The sequence below is a fragment of the Helianthus annuus genome, chromosome 9, assembly GCF_002127325.2.
Source record: "Helianthus annuus cultivar XRQ/B chromosome 9, HanXRQr2.0-SUNRISE, whole genome shotgun sequence".
NCBI lineage: Eukaryota > Viridiplantae > Streptophyta > Magnoliopsida > Asterales > Asteraceae > Helianthus > Helianthus annuus.
The window spans coordinates 166887252-166901033 of NC_035441.2; the positions used below are offsets into that span (position 1 = coordinate 166887252).

At 32.9% G+C, this 13782-nt stretch overlaps 2 protein-coding genes across 2 annotated transcripts; one reads left to right on the forward strand and one right to left on the reverse strand.

Annotated features, from left to right (window-relative positions):
* Positions 1-1321: 1321 nt before the first annotated feature.
* LOC110879452 (BRI1 kinase inhibitor 1) lies at positions 1322-2656 on the reverse strand. Its single transcript, XM_022127912.2, has one exon. The coding sequence runs from the start codon at positions 2514-2516 to the stop codon at positions 1473-1475; it is 1044 nt and encodes a 347-aa protein (XP_021983604.1). The 5' UTR covers positions 2517-2656; the 3' UTR covers positions 1322-1472.
* Positions 2657-6863: 4207 nt separating this feature from the next.
* On the forward strand, positions 6864-8074 carry LOC110876696. Its single transcript, XM_022124858.2, has 4 exons — positions 6864-7139; positions 7215-7623; positions 7732-7817; positions 8057-8074. The coding sequence occupies exons 1-4, from the start codon at positions 6864-6866 to the stop codon at positions 8072-8074; spliced, it is 789 nt and encodes a 262-aa protein (XP_021980550.2).
* Positions 8075-13782: the final 5708 nt, after the last annotated feature.

Sequence of the window (13782 nt, forward strand, 5' to 3'; positions counted from 1 at the left end):
TACACATGTGTAAATATAGCAGATTTACACATGTGTAAACGGCAAACTTACACATGTGTAAATTTTCTTTATTTATAAATTCACGTAAATTTAAACGTGTAATTTGAATTTCTAACATTGTATTCAAATAATAATGATAAGTGTAGAAAAAAATTTTGAATTTGAATTGTTTTTGACCAAGTTCTCATAGTTTTTTCATTTGTTCTCACGGTTCTCACAATATTTAGCGTTCTCATTTAAACCCCCATATATATATATATATATATATATATATATATATATATATATATATGATATTTGGACTGAGTTGAACTTATCTTTACACATACAAAAAGTGTATACAAGTACAAAAAAAAAAAAAAAAATTAACTTTGCCAACAATAAACCTTTTAGTTTATTTTGCCGGTCCCAAGCTCGAGTAAATGACGATTTTTCGCAAATAGTATTTTTTTGAAAAAAGGCCTCGAGTTTTTAATTCGCTTTAGTGCACCAAAATAATTGAGCCGGCCCTCTCATAGTAATTTGAATATTATGCATCATGTGTATTCAATTCGCCGCTTTGAACATATACTTTAAGACAATTAATTTTCATATCAAACGAATTCAAATTCATGAATATATTTGTACGAGAATAACTTATGACTTATCAATGCATCCTAATGAAAGAATTAATAGCCTACCAAACTACTATAGGAAATTAAAAAAAAAAAAAAAAACTTACTTATTAACAATATTGTTGAAGAACAAATTGTGGCTATCAGATACAAGAAATTTTATCAAAATGGAATGAGAAGAGGATAAGCATAGGATGGAAAAAAGAGTAGGTAGTTTTCCTATAAATGGCATTATGTCAATAATATGAAACTATAGGAAATTATGAGGAGATAACACTAAAAATAGATAAAGTGTTTTATTTTATTTTCTTGATAATAACAATTTAATTTGACTGGAAATATGAATATGAATGTGAATAATATAGTGGCTCCACAAACACATGACGTTAGTCGTTTATTGGTAATACAGCAAATTGCATTTTTCAAACAAGAAAATTTGGGACCTCCACCTCCCATGGATATTGGTTGAAGCCACCCTTTAAACTTTGATATATCGTGAATGAAAACAATATATTGCATTAGAATATAATATCATATATACTAGAAGTTCATATAAAAAAATATTTTCTGAACATCAAAAAATGACATACATGGGTTCTGCCTATAATAATATCTTTAGTGGCCAACACAAATCCCAGAAACCTTATTTTTTTTATATCTAATTTAATATGCAAACTGATTTGTTTTATTGTTTATGTTCATGTATACAACCAGAACACATATAATGATACGTTTTAAAATAAAAAATCACTTATACATAAGAATATATAACAAGATTATTATTATTATATACAACAATTAAGAAGAATATTGAATAAAAAGGGGCAAGTTTTTTGAATATTTATTTATTTAGTAACTTTAAGGTTGAACTTTATCTTCAATGGCAATTGAATTCTTACAATGAGCAATAGCAGCTTGAATGGCAGCTTGTAATTCTTCCATGGTGCTATCACTAGTTGTGCTTTTGGCTGGACTTACAGTTCCTGAAGCATGAAGTATCCCACTATTGGTCGGAGAAGTTCTCATGGACACCGGAGCTGAATACTTCCCTCTTTTCCGGTCACTTCTATTCATCTCCACCGGCAGACTACTTCTGGAGCTCACCAAGTTACCAGAAAAGGAATGCGGCTGCCGGTTAAACTCGGTATTCGGCCTCTTCGCCTTTGTAAATGACATAAAAGGTCTCACCATTTTCATGTACCTTTTGATGAGTTGAGCCACTTCTAGTTTGAGCTTTTTCTTGGAGTTGTTGTGTCTTTCTTGATCTTGGTTTTCATGGTCTACTTCTCTTTCATCAAGTGATCCTTTTTTCCACTTGGGTCGGCTAAAGATTGAGAAAGATTTCGACTTTGGTCTTGTTTGAGTGACATTGTTGTTGGGTAGATTGAATTCAGAGAAGGTGTTCCGGTGGTGGTAATGAAAACTAGTGTTTCCAATAGGGTTGTTTTGATCTTTTAAAATGTCTTTCATGGGAAGGGTAAAACTGTCCATTGAGTTTGTTGAAGAGCGAGGGGATATGGGGAGATGAGAGAGAAGGTGGAGAGGGAGGAGGTGACCATGAAAGAAGATGTCATCGGCCGGAGATAGGTCAATGGCGGTCAATGGTTCAGGTGGTGGCGTGAAGCTACGGTGGTTGTGGTTGTGGTTGTCATTGTCATTATCAATATAAGTGTTGTACTTGTGACCATCTTGTGTAGATTTTTGTGGTGGATTAGGGTTGAGAGAAATGGTGAATGAGAACTCATGGGTAGGAGATTGCGATGCCGATGGTGGCGATGCGGTGGCGGTTTGTGGTGGAGATGGATTTTGGATAGTTTCTTGTAGTGTTGTTGCTTCTAGCTTCTTCATGTAAGTTTGATGATCATTTTGTAGTTTATGATCTCTCATGTTTACAACTTCCATGCTTATACTTTTAGTGTTGAGTGATGATCACTTACACTAAGGAGATAAGAGAGAGAGAGAGAGAGAGAGAGAGAGAGAGGGGTGTTGGCAGAGAGAATGAGAACAAGTCTAGTTAGGTGCAGAATACTTCAGTCTTTTGTCCATATAAGAAAGGGTGTGGTGGATTGAAGACCATGAGACAGAAGGATCTAATCAAAATTGATTTTTTTGTTTTAAAAAATATTGTCCTTTTCAAATTTACAGCTATAACAAAAAAAGAAAAATTCATGAAAATAATGAAAAAAAAAATAATGTTTTAATTTAACATACAAAAACTAGAATCTTAGTAAATTTACGGGAAATGTGATCAAGATTCTCAAAATCATCTTCCTACAATAGTCATTTGTAAACAATTAGCAATATAATTATCTTCCTAATAGTCATTATATATAACTACAAAAAGCAATTTAACTCATATCCTTTCGTTTAAAAGTCACGTCGGCAGAAAATTATATTATATATTGTATATAAAAATATTATATTATATATCTTGAGGTTCGTACGTATTCGTTTAAAAGTCGGTTACAGTATATTATATACACAAAAAAAAAAACACATCCTAACATATAATACAACACACCCTTTCCTATACTAATTTCATACGACTGGGCTTTTATACGCAGACGTGTATGATTTTAAAACATATAATAAATAAATTAAATACGCAATTCAAAGCGTTGTGAAATATGTAAATAAATTAAATATGCAACTCAAAACGTTGCGACTGACTTCTTTAACCGACTTACCGGACACATATTGAAAGAATGTTCACAACGATTCGGCAAACGACGCGATGCTTGGCTACGGCTACCAATACCCTATGTGATTCTGCAGGTGATTTTTTTAATTTCAGTTTTATGGGATTTTTATTGATTGTGCATAATCATGTATTAATATTTATTTTTGTTAGCATATATTATTGATTGTGCAGGGATTTTTTAATTTCAGTTTTGAAATTCTGCCGCTTCTGTCCAGGTAAAAGCTAATTTAATAAAGAATACACATATTTAAGTGTTCTAAGTGTATTTTAGTTTATATAATAGAAAATATGTGTGATGTTTATGGGGGAAAACTAAAAAAGTGGGGAAGAGTAGGGAAACGACTCAAACGAACTCCGATTGGACTCATTCCAGCGGCGTTGGAACCGGCTCGTCGAACCCTAACTAGGATCTCTTAACCCTAAACCCTAAATCATAACCCCTAAACCCTAATATATTAGGGTTTGGCTTTTAGGGTTTAGTTTTAGGGTTTAGCTTTAGTGTTTAACTTTAGGGTTTAGCTTTAGGGTTTCAGGTTTAGCTTTAGGTTTAGCCTTTAGTGTTTAGCTTTTAGGGTTTATAGTTTAGATTTTTCGGTTTAGCTCATGTTTTAGCCTTATTTTTTAGCTTTAGCGTTCAGAGTTTAGCAGTTAGTATTTAGGGTTAGGGTTAAGAGATCTTAGTTAGGGTTCGACTAGCTGGTTCCAACGACGCTGGAATGAGTCCAATCGGAGTTCGTTTGAGTCGGTTCCCCGCTGTTCCCCACTTTTTTAGTGTTCTCCAATGAACCTTCCTCTAGAAAATATTATGTTATCTTAAGTATTTAAATTATTTTGACATAATAGTTAATAATTAATTTTTATGTGTTCCCCCAATATTATTTTCTCAACAAACTCTTTAATTTCCTCTAATTTTTATTCCTGTTCTCCTTCTTAAAATTCAATGTTCGCTAAACTTAAAACAAATTGATTATCAATGGTTGTGCCTGATATAATGTATGTTAAAAATATTATTTATTCTGCCTAATATTGTGTATGTTGATGTAGTCTAAGAATCAGGGCTGGTCGTTAGGCTTATTAATCTAGACTAAGGCTTAAGACCACCAAAAAACAAAGGCCTCCAAAATTTCTTTCTTTTCAAATGTTATACTTGTTTTTGGCTCATTTAAACAATATTTCTAGGCCCATGATTTAGGATTTTACTCTAGGAGTTCACATTGCTCGTGCACATTTCATTTCAGAATCCAAAAGCAGCGCCGCAACACATCAACCCTAGTTACTTGCGGCTTTTTTTAGCAACCAATGTGAAATTGATTGCGAATTGGGCGAAATTAGGGCCGACATTAGGAAAAATCATCGATGTGGTTATTCAATGTCTCAAATTTTAATCTCAATTGCTGATTTTCTTTATACCAATTTAATAGGGCCCCGACTTTGTAGTTCGCTTAGGGCCTCCAAAATCATTGAAACGGCCTTGCTAAGGATGTATGCTACGGATAAATGCTTTGCTTATACAAAAGAATATTCAAATTTTATACTAACGACTTTTCAAATAATATCCTGCCGCAATGCGCGTACATTTTTTTTTTTTCAAATGTTGATTAGAAGGATTATTATAAAATATATTTAGAACAACGTAACATGTTTAATTGATGCTGTATTTACAGAACTCATGTTAATTCAGAATTAGGGTTTATGCGTATCTGACTTTTGGTTTTTGTTGAATTAGTTATGACCTTATGGCATTTTTATCGTGTATTTAAAGTTTAAAGCCAATATTTAATGCGTATAATAAGGATTTAAGGTCAATGATCTGTCCTGTCCATTTTGATGGGAATATTATTTGAGAGAAATTTTCGTTCTACACATGATAGTATGTTTATAATTCGGTAGTTGAATCCATATATTGTTTTTCGTATCTTAGTTACATGGTCGGTGTAAAACACTCAATTTCTAAAAAGTACATAAAATTTTGTATTCCAAAGGTTGATCTTGCTATAATAATTGTATCCTTTCATCACATATCAGCCAAAAAGTCTTCTAATAAACAGTTTGAGTAATGATAATAGTTTGAAGAGGCCGAATTAGTGTCATTGACATGTTTTATCTTAATAATTTGCAGATGTTATGCTAATTTGACATAAAAAATGATATTACCAATGTTAGTATGGCGTTTTTTTAAACGCACAACTAAATCACCGGATAAGCATCCTGAGGTGCCCCCAATCAAGCAAATGCACCCCCTTCTCCATAACGGTCATAGTTGGATGCATACCCGAGCCACCAAGCCATCAGTTCCAGTTAAAACCCCGTTCGACTCGGTTTCAAACCATTAGTATTATTAGTAATATCATTTAGCTTTAGAAAAATGACCTTGTTAAACGCTATGATCTTTGTTCACCCTCTCCATTGATCAACCTTCTTCGACGACCATATTAGTTTCCATCTACAAGATTGAGTGTCTTACCCGTATACATTTCATCGCTATAAACCTCTCCCTTATCACCCTAATAGTCTCCATCTTTGATGATATTGTAGACATTGTTGATATTTTGGTAGCGTTTGGTACAAAGGAATTCAAGGCGAAATACAATGGGTCATTAGGATGAAATGAAAATAAACACGTTTGATTATTATTATGTGGTAATGAATAAAGTATTTTATAAGGAATGAATTCCTTCTATTTTAAGAATGTTTCATTCGTTGGAAAGTTGTTTATTAGTTCATTCCTTCCTTTAAGAAATGCAGAATAAAACTTCAATTATTTTTATTAATATTATTATTATTAACTAGTAATTACATTCGCATGCGATGCGGCGCAAGTACATTGAAAGCATCGAATGAATTGTTCCAAGTATTATGTGATGCGTACATCATATGAAAACGTGCGTTTTGATGTATTCGATTTAACTCAATAGCATTGTGGTTATCATATGAAAATGGCAAGGAGACCCTTTGTCTCCATTTCTATTCTTAATAGCTATGGAAGCTCTTTCGGGGATTATGAAAAAGGCAACATCGATCGGTTTATATAAAGGTCTCAAATGTACTTCAAACGGACCTATGCTCTCTCACATTTTATACGCCGACGATGTCATTTTCCTTGGCGAATGGTCGAAAGAAAATTCGAGTAACCTAAGACGTATTCTGAGGTGTTTTTACTTGGCGTCAGGGTTGAAAGTTAACCTCAAAAAGTGTAGTGTATTTGGAGTGGGGATAAACCAACAAGATGTTGATAATATGGCAAATTTTCTTGGGTGCAATTGTGCAAAAGTGGGAATCTCCCTTTTTAGCATTTGGGTTTGGTGGTGGGAGCAAATATGAACCTTGCAAAAAATTGAAAACCTGTTATCGATATATTCAGGAATCGTTTAGAGATTTGGAAGGAAAAGCAACTTTCTTATGGTGGGAGAGTCACATTGTTGAAAGCGGTTCTTAATGCTTTGCCAACATATTTTTTCTCCCTGTATAAAGCATCGGTCCAAGTTATTGATTGTCTGGATAGATTGAGAAGAGTCTTTTTTTGGGGAGGATCTGAGGAAAAAGCAAAAATGAATTGGATTGCATGGAATAAAGTGATTGCTCCAATTGAATATGGTGGGCTTGGGTTTGGATCATTAATGGACGCAAATTTAGCCATGTTGGCAAAATGGTGGTGGCGCTTTAAAGTACAGGAAAAAGGTCTTTGGAAGAGAGTCATTTGGGCTATTCACCACAATTCAAGGTCTTGGTCGGCGATTCCTGCAAAGCTATCTATTCCGGGGCAATGGAAACAAATTATTAATATCCAACAACACCTAAGTCGTAAGGGCATTGACCTTCATAAGGTAATTCGGGTCTCGGTGGGTAACGGTGATAACACCTCATTCTGGCTTGATTTATGGCTAGGAAATGAACCATAGCATACGAGGTTTCCCAGTTTGTTTGGTATTGTGGGTTGGAGGCTTTCGGCAGTTCAGTTGGGACAGCAAGGGCAAGAAGCAGGGGAGTTATCGGGATTGATGGGCATCCTTTCATCCGTGTCGGTCTCGTCTAATTTAGACAGTGTAAAATGGGGTTTACACCAATCGGCTGAATTCACAGTTAGAAGCATCAAAGAAATCCTCAACGCGTACAGTAGATTAGAGCCCGGTTACAAGTTTGTGTGGAATAGTTGGGTCCCGAAAAAAGTGGGTTTTGTCACGTGGCGAGCAAAGAAGGAACGATTACCTACCAGGGCTGCACTTCAGGCAAGAAACATCCAGGTTAACTCGGTTATGTGTGCACTATGTGGAGATTATACCGAGACGAGTGATCACTTGTTTGTGTCCTGTTTCTTTGCTCAAACAGTTTGGTCTCTTATTTCTCAGTGGTGCAAAATTCCACACTTTTTTGTATTCAGTTTATAGGACATTTTGGATTTGCACTTGAATGGTTCAGGCTCCAAGAAAAAGAAGAAGGCTTTAAATGCTATTGTTCAGGCTTTAAATGCTATTGTTCACGTTACAATGTGGAGCATATGGATGGTACGAAATAAACTGATTTTCAATGGTATATATCCGACAGTAACGAGCATTTTGGAGGAAATAAAGGCTATGAGCTATTTATGGGTTAAAAATCGATCAAAGGAAGCTGGTTTAACTCCGGAGAAATGGAAGAATTTCGACGTTTTTGGTTAATGTAATAGTGGGTAACTGGGATGGGCTGTTTTGTTTTGATTTTCTTTGGTGTATCATAATTGGTGTACTATGTATATTTGGTGTAGCCGCTTGCTAATGAATAAAGTTTTTTGTTGGCCGTTCAAAAAAAAGCATTGTGGTTGGCTCAAAATATAAATTAATCGAATTTATACAGTACAATCATAACGTATTTATGTGACTCGACTCATACATAAGAAACGTACAAAAAAAACATAAAACATGTATAAAGGGAAAACTGACATGACACGTGTAATCAAAAGACATATTCACATCAAAGGTTGCAATTTTACCCCTAACGCATCGTGGCGGGTCGAAACGTAGAGTAACTCGAATTTATACCATCGAGCGAGAACGTATTATATTTGACCTCATTTGGTTCAAAACTAAATTTACGACGGAACATATACCAACTGAAAACGTACATAAAATAAGCACGAATACGTATTATATTTGACCTAACTTGCTTCCAAAAAACAGCTTGCATCGAAACATAGACCAACTCAAATTTATATTGATACATAAAAAAAATACGCACATAAAAATAGTTTTTTAGGTAAAGGAATGCAATGGGTAAACTCGGAACCATAGAAACTCGAGTGGTTCAAGATGATATTTTTACAAAGTTGAGGAATTGTATGATGAGTGGAAAAAGATGGGAACATTTTTGTAAATGTCACGGACTTTGGAGGGTTATAAAATGAGTTAATAGTATAGGGGTTAAAATTGTAATTTTCAAAAGTTGAAGGGTTGTATTGTGGATGAAAATAGGCAAGGGCTAAAAGTGCATCATGGTGAAACTTTTGGGGCCGCAAGTGGAAAAGCCACCGACTATCATCTTTAAGATAGTATGGATCGATAATATTGTTGTTGTTGTTGAGGCAACTATATTTTTGTCGTTTTAATAAATTGTATTTCATTACTTCTGTTATGAAACAACGACATACTAGCAACCAACGTATAACTATAAACATAAAGAACAAGTATTATAGAAAGTAAGAGAGAAAGAGAATAGGAGAACTCATTCTTATTCATGTATGTATGAAATACAAAAGCCACTATTTATAGGGCTATCATTCAACATAACTTAAATGCCAATGGGAGTTAGGCATGTGGATAGTCATATCATAAAATATATTTATAACAATAATCAAATATATTTATAACACTCCCCCTTGACTATCCACATGATAAAAGAAAACAATGTATTATACGCTTGGTAGTGCTGCCTCGTTAAAAATCTTGCTAGGAAAACGTAGTGGGACAAAACCTCAGCTAAGAGAAAAAGTGTGCAGCGCGTATTGTCTCCCCCTAATACTTCTGGATCAGGTATGTTGCCTCATTAAAAACCTTACTAAGAAAACCCAATGGGACAAAACTTAGTCAAGGGAAAAAAGAATGCAACTTGAATAAGTCTCCCCCTCATTTTAACATGTATCATTTAAGTGATGTGTGTCCATCTTTCTTGAAAGTCGAACAAAGCTTTTGTAGCGAATGATTTATTGCTTGATCCCTTAATGTGCAATTCTTTATGTTGAGCAATGTTGTATAATCTTTTAATGAGACTTTAGGTGCCTCCTTCCAAAAATTATCATATGTTCACGACTGTGTTTCGCTACATTCCTGCATCTACAAGACTAACCAAACTTGTTTTGATGGGTTAGTAAAATATAATCAAATATCGTTTATACCTGAAATATTTCTTTGAACTCATTCCAATGTCTCTTCTCTTGACAAATGTTATATCATGACAATAAGCTCAAATGAAAGATATTGTGACCATACATAGCTAGTAAAACATATTAATGCACTTATGCATTTAACGATGGTACTTCTAGAATGAGAATCTTTACTATGGTAGGAGATGATGATAGGCATTTCTTATAACAAATGACTTAACAACCTTTAACATACTTTAAGGTTCAACTATGTCCATACTAAAATATCCAAACATCATCTTCTAGATGTACTTGAGGGATTAGTAAAATATAATTACATATATACTCAAACTACATGTCGAGAATAACTACACTTTGTAAAGGTCATTCAAAATTTTCCTCTTTAGTTTGAGAGTTCCCTCTCGATGATGTTTACATTATCACTGTAAGAGTGAAATCTTGTTAAATAGATGTAGCTCATTTTATCAAAATTATACCTCTCTTTTTAGAGTATAGTCGACTGTACCACATAAGAGTAGTTTCCTTTAAGATTCATATATATAACACCTATGGGGTTATTGTTTCATAATGCTTTGAGCATTTTTAATCCTTCAGGGGGTTTTCATACAGATGTCATTTGCAATTGTCTCGTATATGTATACGGTGATGACATCCATAAGTTGTTTTATCTGAAGTCATTCTGAGATTGCGAGGCCGCTTAAACATCTAAAGATTATCGCATCCACTACAGGGGTATACGTTTTCTCGTAATCAACTGCTGGGATTTGGGAAAAATCTTTATGTTAAAATGCGTGCCTTACATCGCAAAAACTCATTATTTACGTTTCCTTTTATTTAAAGACACACATTTATAACCTACTGGTTTGACGTCTATGGGTGTTCGAACTGCTGGTTCGAAAACGTTTAGTTTGTCGAGCAAATTTAGTTCAACCTTAAGTCATGTAGCCATTTTGGCTATTTGTGTGCATACACTCTTGCACACTTTCTATATACGTAATCTCTCTTTTTTTCATCGATTGCATCTATTGCTATAGCATAATCAAATATATCATTTTACACGTGTTTCATTACGGTTCCATATTGTACTTATTTTGTACATAATTCATCGCGATCTCATATTTGTTTGGTACTAGAGTTTCTTTTAGAACTCCATTAGCCTCTTTTGGGGTTTTGACAACAACCTTATTTAAGGTTTAGTATGCAACCACTTCTAGGGTTTTGTATGCAACCACTTATGGTGTTTTATGTGCCACCTCTTTTAGGGTTACACCAACTACGTTACTTTGCTCTTTTTGTGTTTGTGGGTTTTATCTTCTTTTTTTTTAGAATCGATTTATCTCTCACAATTTATTAATATGATAATCATTTTGTGAGTACTTCCATTCGAGCAGATAAGTTTAAGCTGGTATATGTGACTTTGTCACCTTTTTTGTGTTAGTGAATGCATCTTGTATTTCATTTGTTATTATTTGCAAATACACGCTCTTTCTTTTGGACTTCAGATTTGCATTGACCACTTCAGGGGTCGATATATAATATGATGCATTTTTTTATGTTACAAGTTTTTCATTTTCTTGTCTCCCCCTAAGACTGGGAATACGATGTACATATCCCATTTTATATGTTATGGTGGTGCTATTGGTACATAGGCTGCACAACAAAATATATAAAAAAATAGAAACTTGGTTCTCTTCAGGAGACCAGTTGTAATGGGGAGTATTTGTGATAAGCAGTTGGTTTTAAATTGATATAATCAATCGACGAATTCCGTCTCGACTACGTATGCCTCTCACTATATTTCACATTGTGCCCAACAATGGTCCCTACAATTGGGTTGTCAAAGTACAGTGTTAAACCATGTAAAAAAAAACAACGTTCCATAGTGTTGGGCATATGCTACATACGGGTAGCTAAAAACTCACATGTAACCATGTATGAATGCCACAATCCACACAACTGTACATTTCAATGGTCCCATATAAGGGGGATTATTTGTAGGAGTTTATTGTTTGGAAGGGCATACAAGTTTATTTGCCACAAAAAAAACTAACTAGACATATGATAAGGCATTTTGGGAGCAATGTTTTTAGATTACTTAGAGGTGCTAAGGTGCCGGTTAGCATGTTTGATTGTTTAGCATATCATGATGCTATCTTGATGAGCTATTTGGTCATGCCATCTGGTGAACGTATAAATATTCTAGTAACTTCTGGTTACTCACCATATTTAATTTAATGGAATATTGTGTAAAATTAGTATCATTTCTAGTAACTTCTAATATAATCTTCTGGCCATATTTGCTATACTCACATACAACATTCATGGTGGCATCATTACAATTTTCTTAGTTATGTTTATGATCATAACCTTTGAATTGATCATCATCACATTCATATTAGGGAATGGATTAGAACCACAGAACTTTCATGCTTGTTGTTTCAAACTTTATATATATTCTTTAACAATTAATGATATTTGACGATGGAAATTGTTTTGCTCAATGGATTATGATATATATTTTTGTCATTACATTCTCTTCAAGGAATGGAATAGAGTCAGACAACTTTCATAATGACTGTTTCAAACCTTATATATCAAGAGCGCATTTGAGGTTTGACAAGTGGAAATTGTTTTATTCCACATGTATAACTAATCTTTTCACCACATAACATCAGTTATATGACCGAATCATTAAGATTTATCAGTCCAAAATCTTACAAGCATCAATAAATTTACAATAAGCTTTAGTGAGTTTGAAACTTCGAATGTCATATTATAAATAAATCTTGATCACTATTCAATCATGTTTATAACGTGTGATCATATACACAACTTTAATTTAGCTACTTCATTGAAGACTGTTTATATACATAAACAATGGCATATTAATGTACAAAGTCAAATTGTACAATATATAATTGATATAGATGTCTTCTCATCAAATACAATATAATAAAATACATATAATTAATTTGCCTTACTGTCATGATTGAATATTAAAATATATCAAGAACACTATTAAAAAGGTTTATGGTAATATGTAAAGGTGGTGATTATACAATGCATCACTTTATATTTTGTCACTATAAGAAATGACTTATGACACAACCTTATGAAATAATTTTTTTTTCATCACTTGTAAGAAATATATAATTTTTTTTATTTAACATATCATCTACATAAATTAAAGCATTTAAAAGACGCAATAAATTGCAATAGTGATAAGCCTATTATTATAGGTTATGCTCTAATTTATCGACATCGTATGCGTTAACTTTCAAATTAGTGGTGTTCTATAAAGGACAAAGTTGATATATGATGAAAGCCACAATAAAATCATACATCTTGATTAATAGTAAGATAACATTTATAAAGAAAGATGAGTAAATCAATATATGATTTGTTTTACTACTAAAATATAGCTATAATTTGTAATCAAACAGATTAAAAATTATATGATAACATGTCATGTAATGTCATATAAAACATCAAATTTCTTATTCTTATATATCAAATAAGAACACTATAAACATTACACTTATCGTATTGTATTTCTAGTTAAACTGTTACGAACAATCACATTAAAATTTATATGTCAAATACAAGTATTACACATCAGAAGTGAATGTACATGAACATATTATAAATATTAAACAGACTTTTTCATAGTATAATAATCTGTCAACTATTGTATACTACAAAATCATCTCCATCAAACGTTATTATGAAATATGATCAATGCATATATAACATATTATCTAAACCGTATAAACTATAAAGCCAATAAGTAAGAGATATAATATGTCTATAATTTCGTACTGCAATTTTAAAATCATCATCTCTTGAATTAAATTGTAAATCACCTAATTTTCTATAAAAAATAGTATTATTGTGACTATCCATGTTCCTAACTTCATATCATTTAGTTTTATGAATATTGTGACTATTCATGTTCATAACTCCATATCATTTAATGTCATGAATATTGTGACTATTCATTTTCATAACTCCATATCATTTAAGATTGTTATTAAATGGATATTAAAGATCATTTAAAGTAATAAGAATTAATCAAATTTGTAACATAAAAATGAATTAAAATTAATAAAGAATGA

Coding starts and splice junctions, on each gene's coding strand:
- LOC110879452 (XM_022127912.2), bottom strand. CDS start 2,516: ATGGAAGTTGTAAACATGAGAGATCATAAACTACAAAATGATCATCAA.
- LOC110876696 (XM_022124858.2), top strand. CDS start 6,864: ATGAATTGGATTGCATGGAATAAAGTGATTGCTCCAATTGAATATGGT. Junction 7,140..7,214: donor AGGGCATTGACCTTCATAAG/GTAATTCGGGTC, acceptor AATGAACCATAG/CATACGAGGTTTCCCAGTTT. Junction 7,624..7,731: donor TGATCACTTGTTTGTGTCCT/GTTTCTTTGCTC, acceptor TGAATGGTTCAG/GCTCCAAGAAAAAGAAGAAG.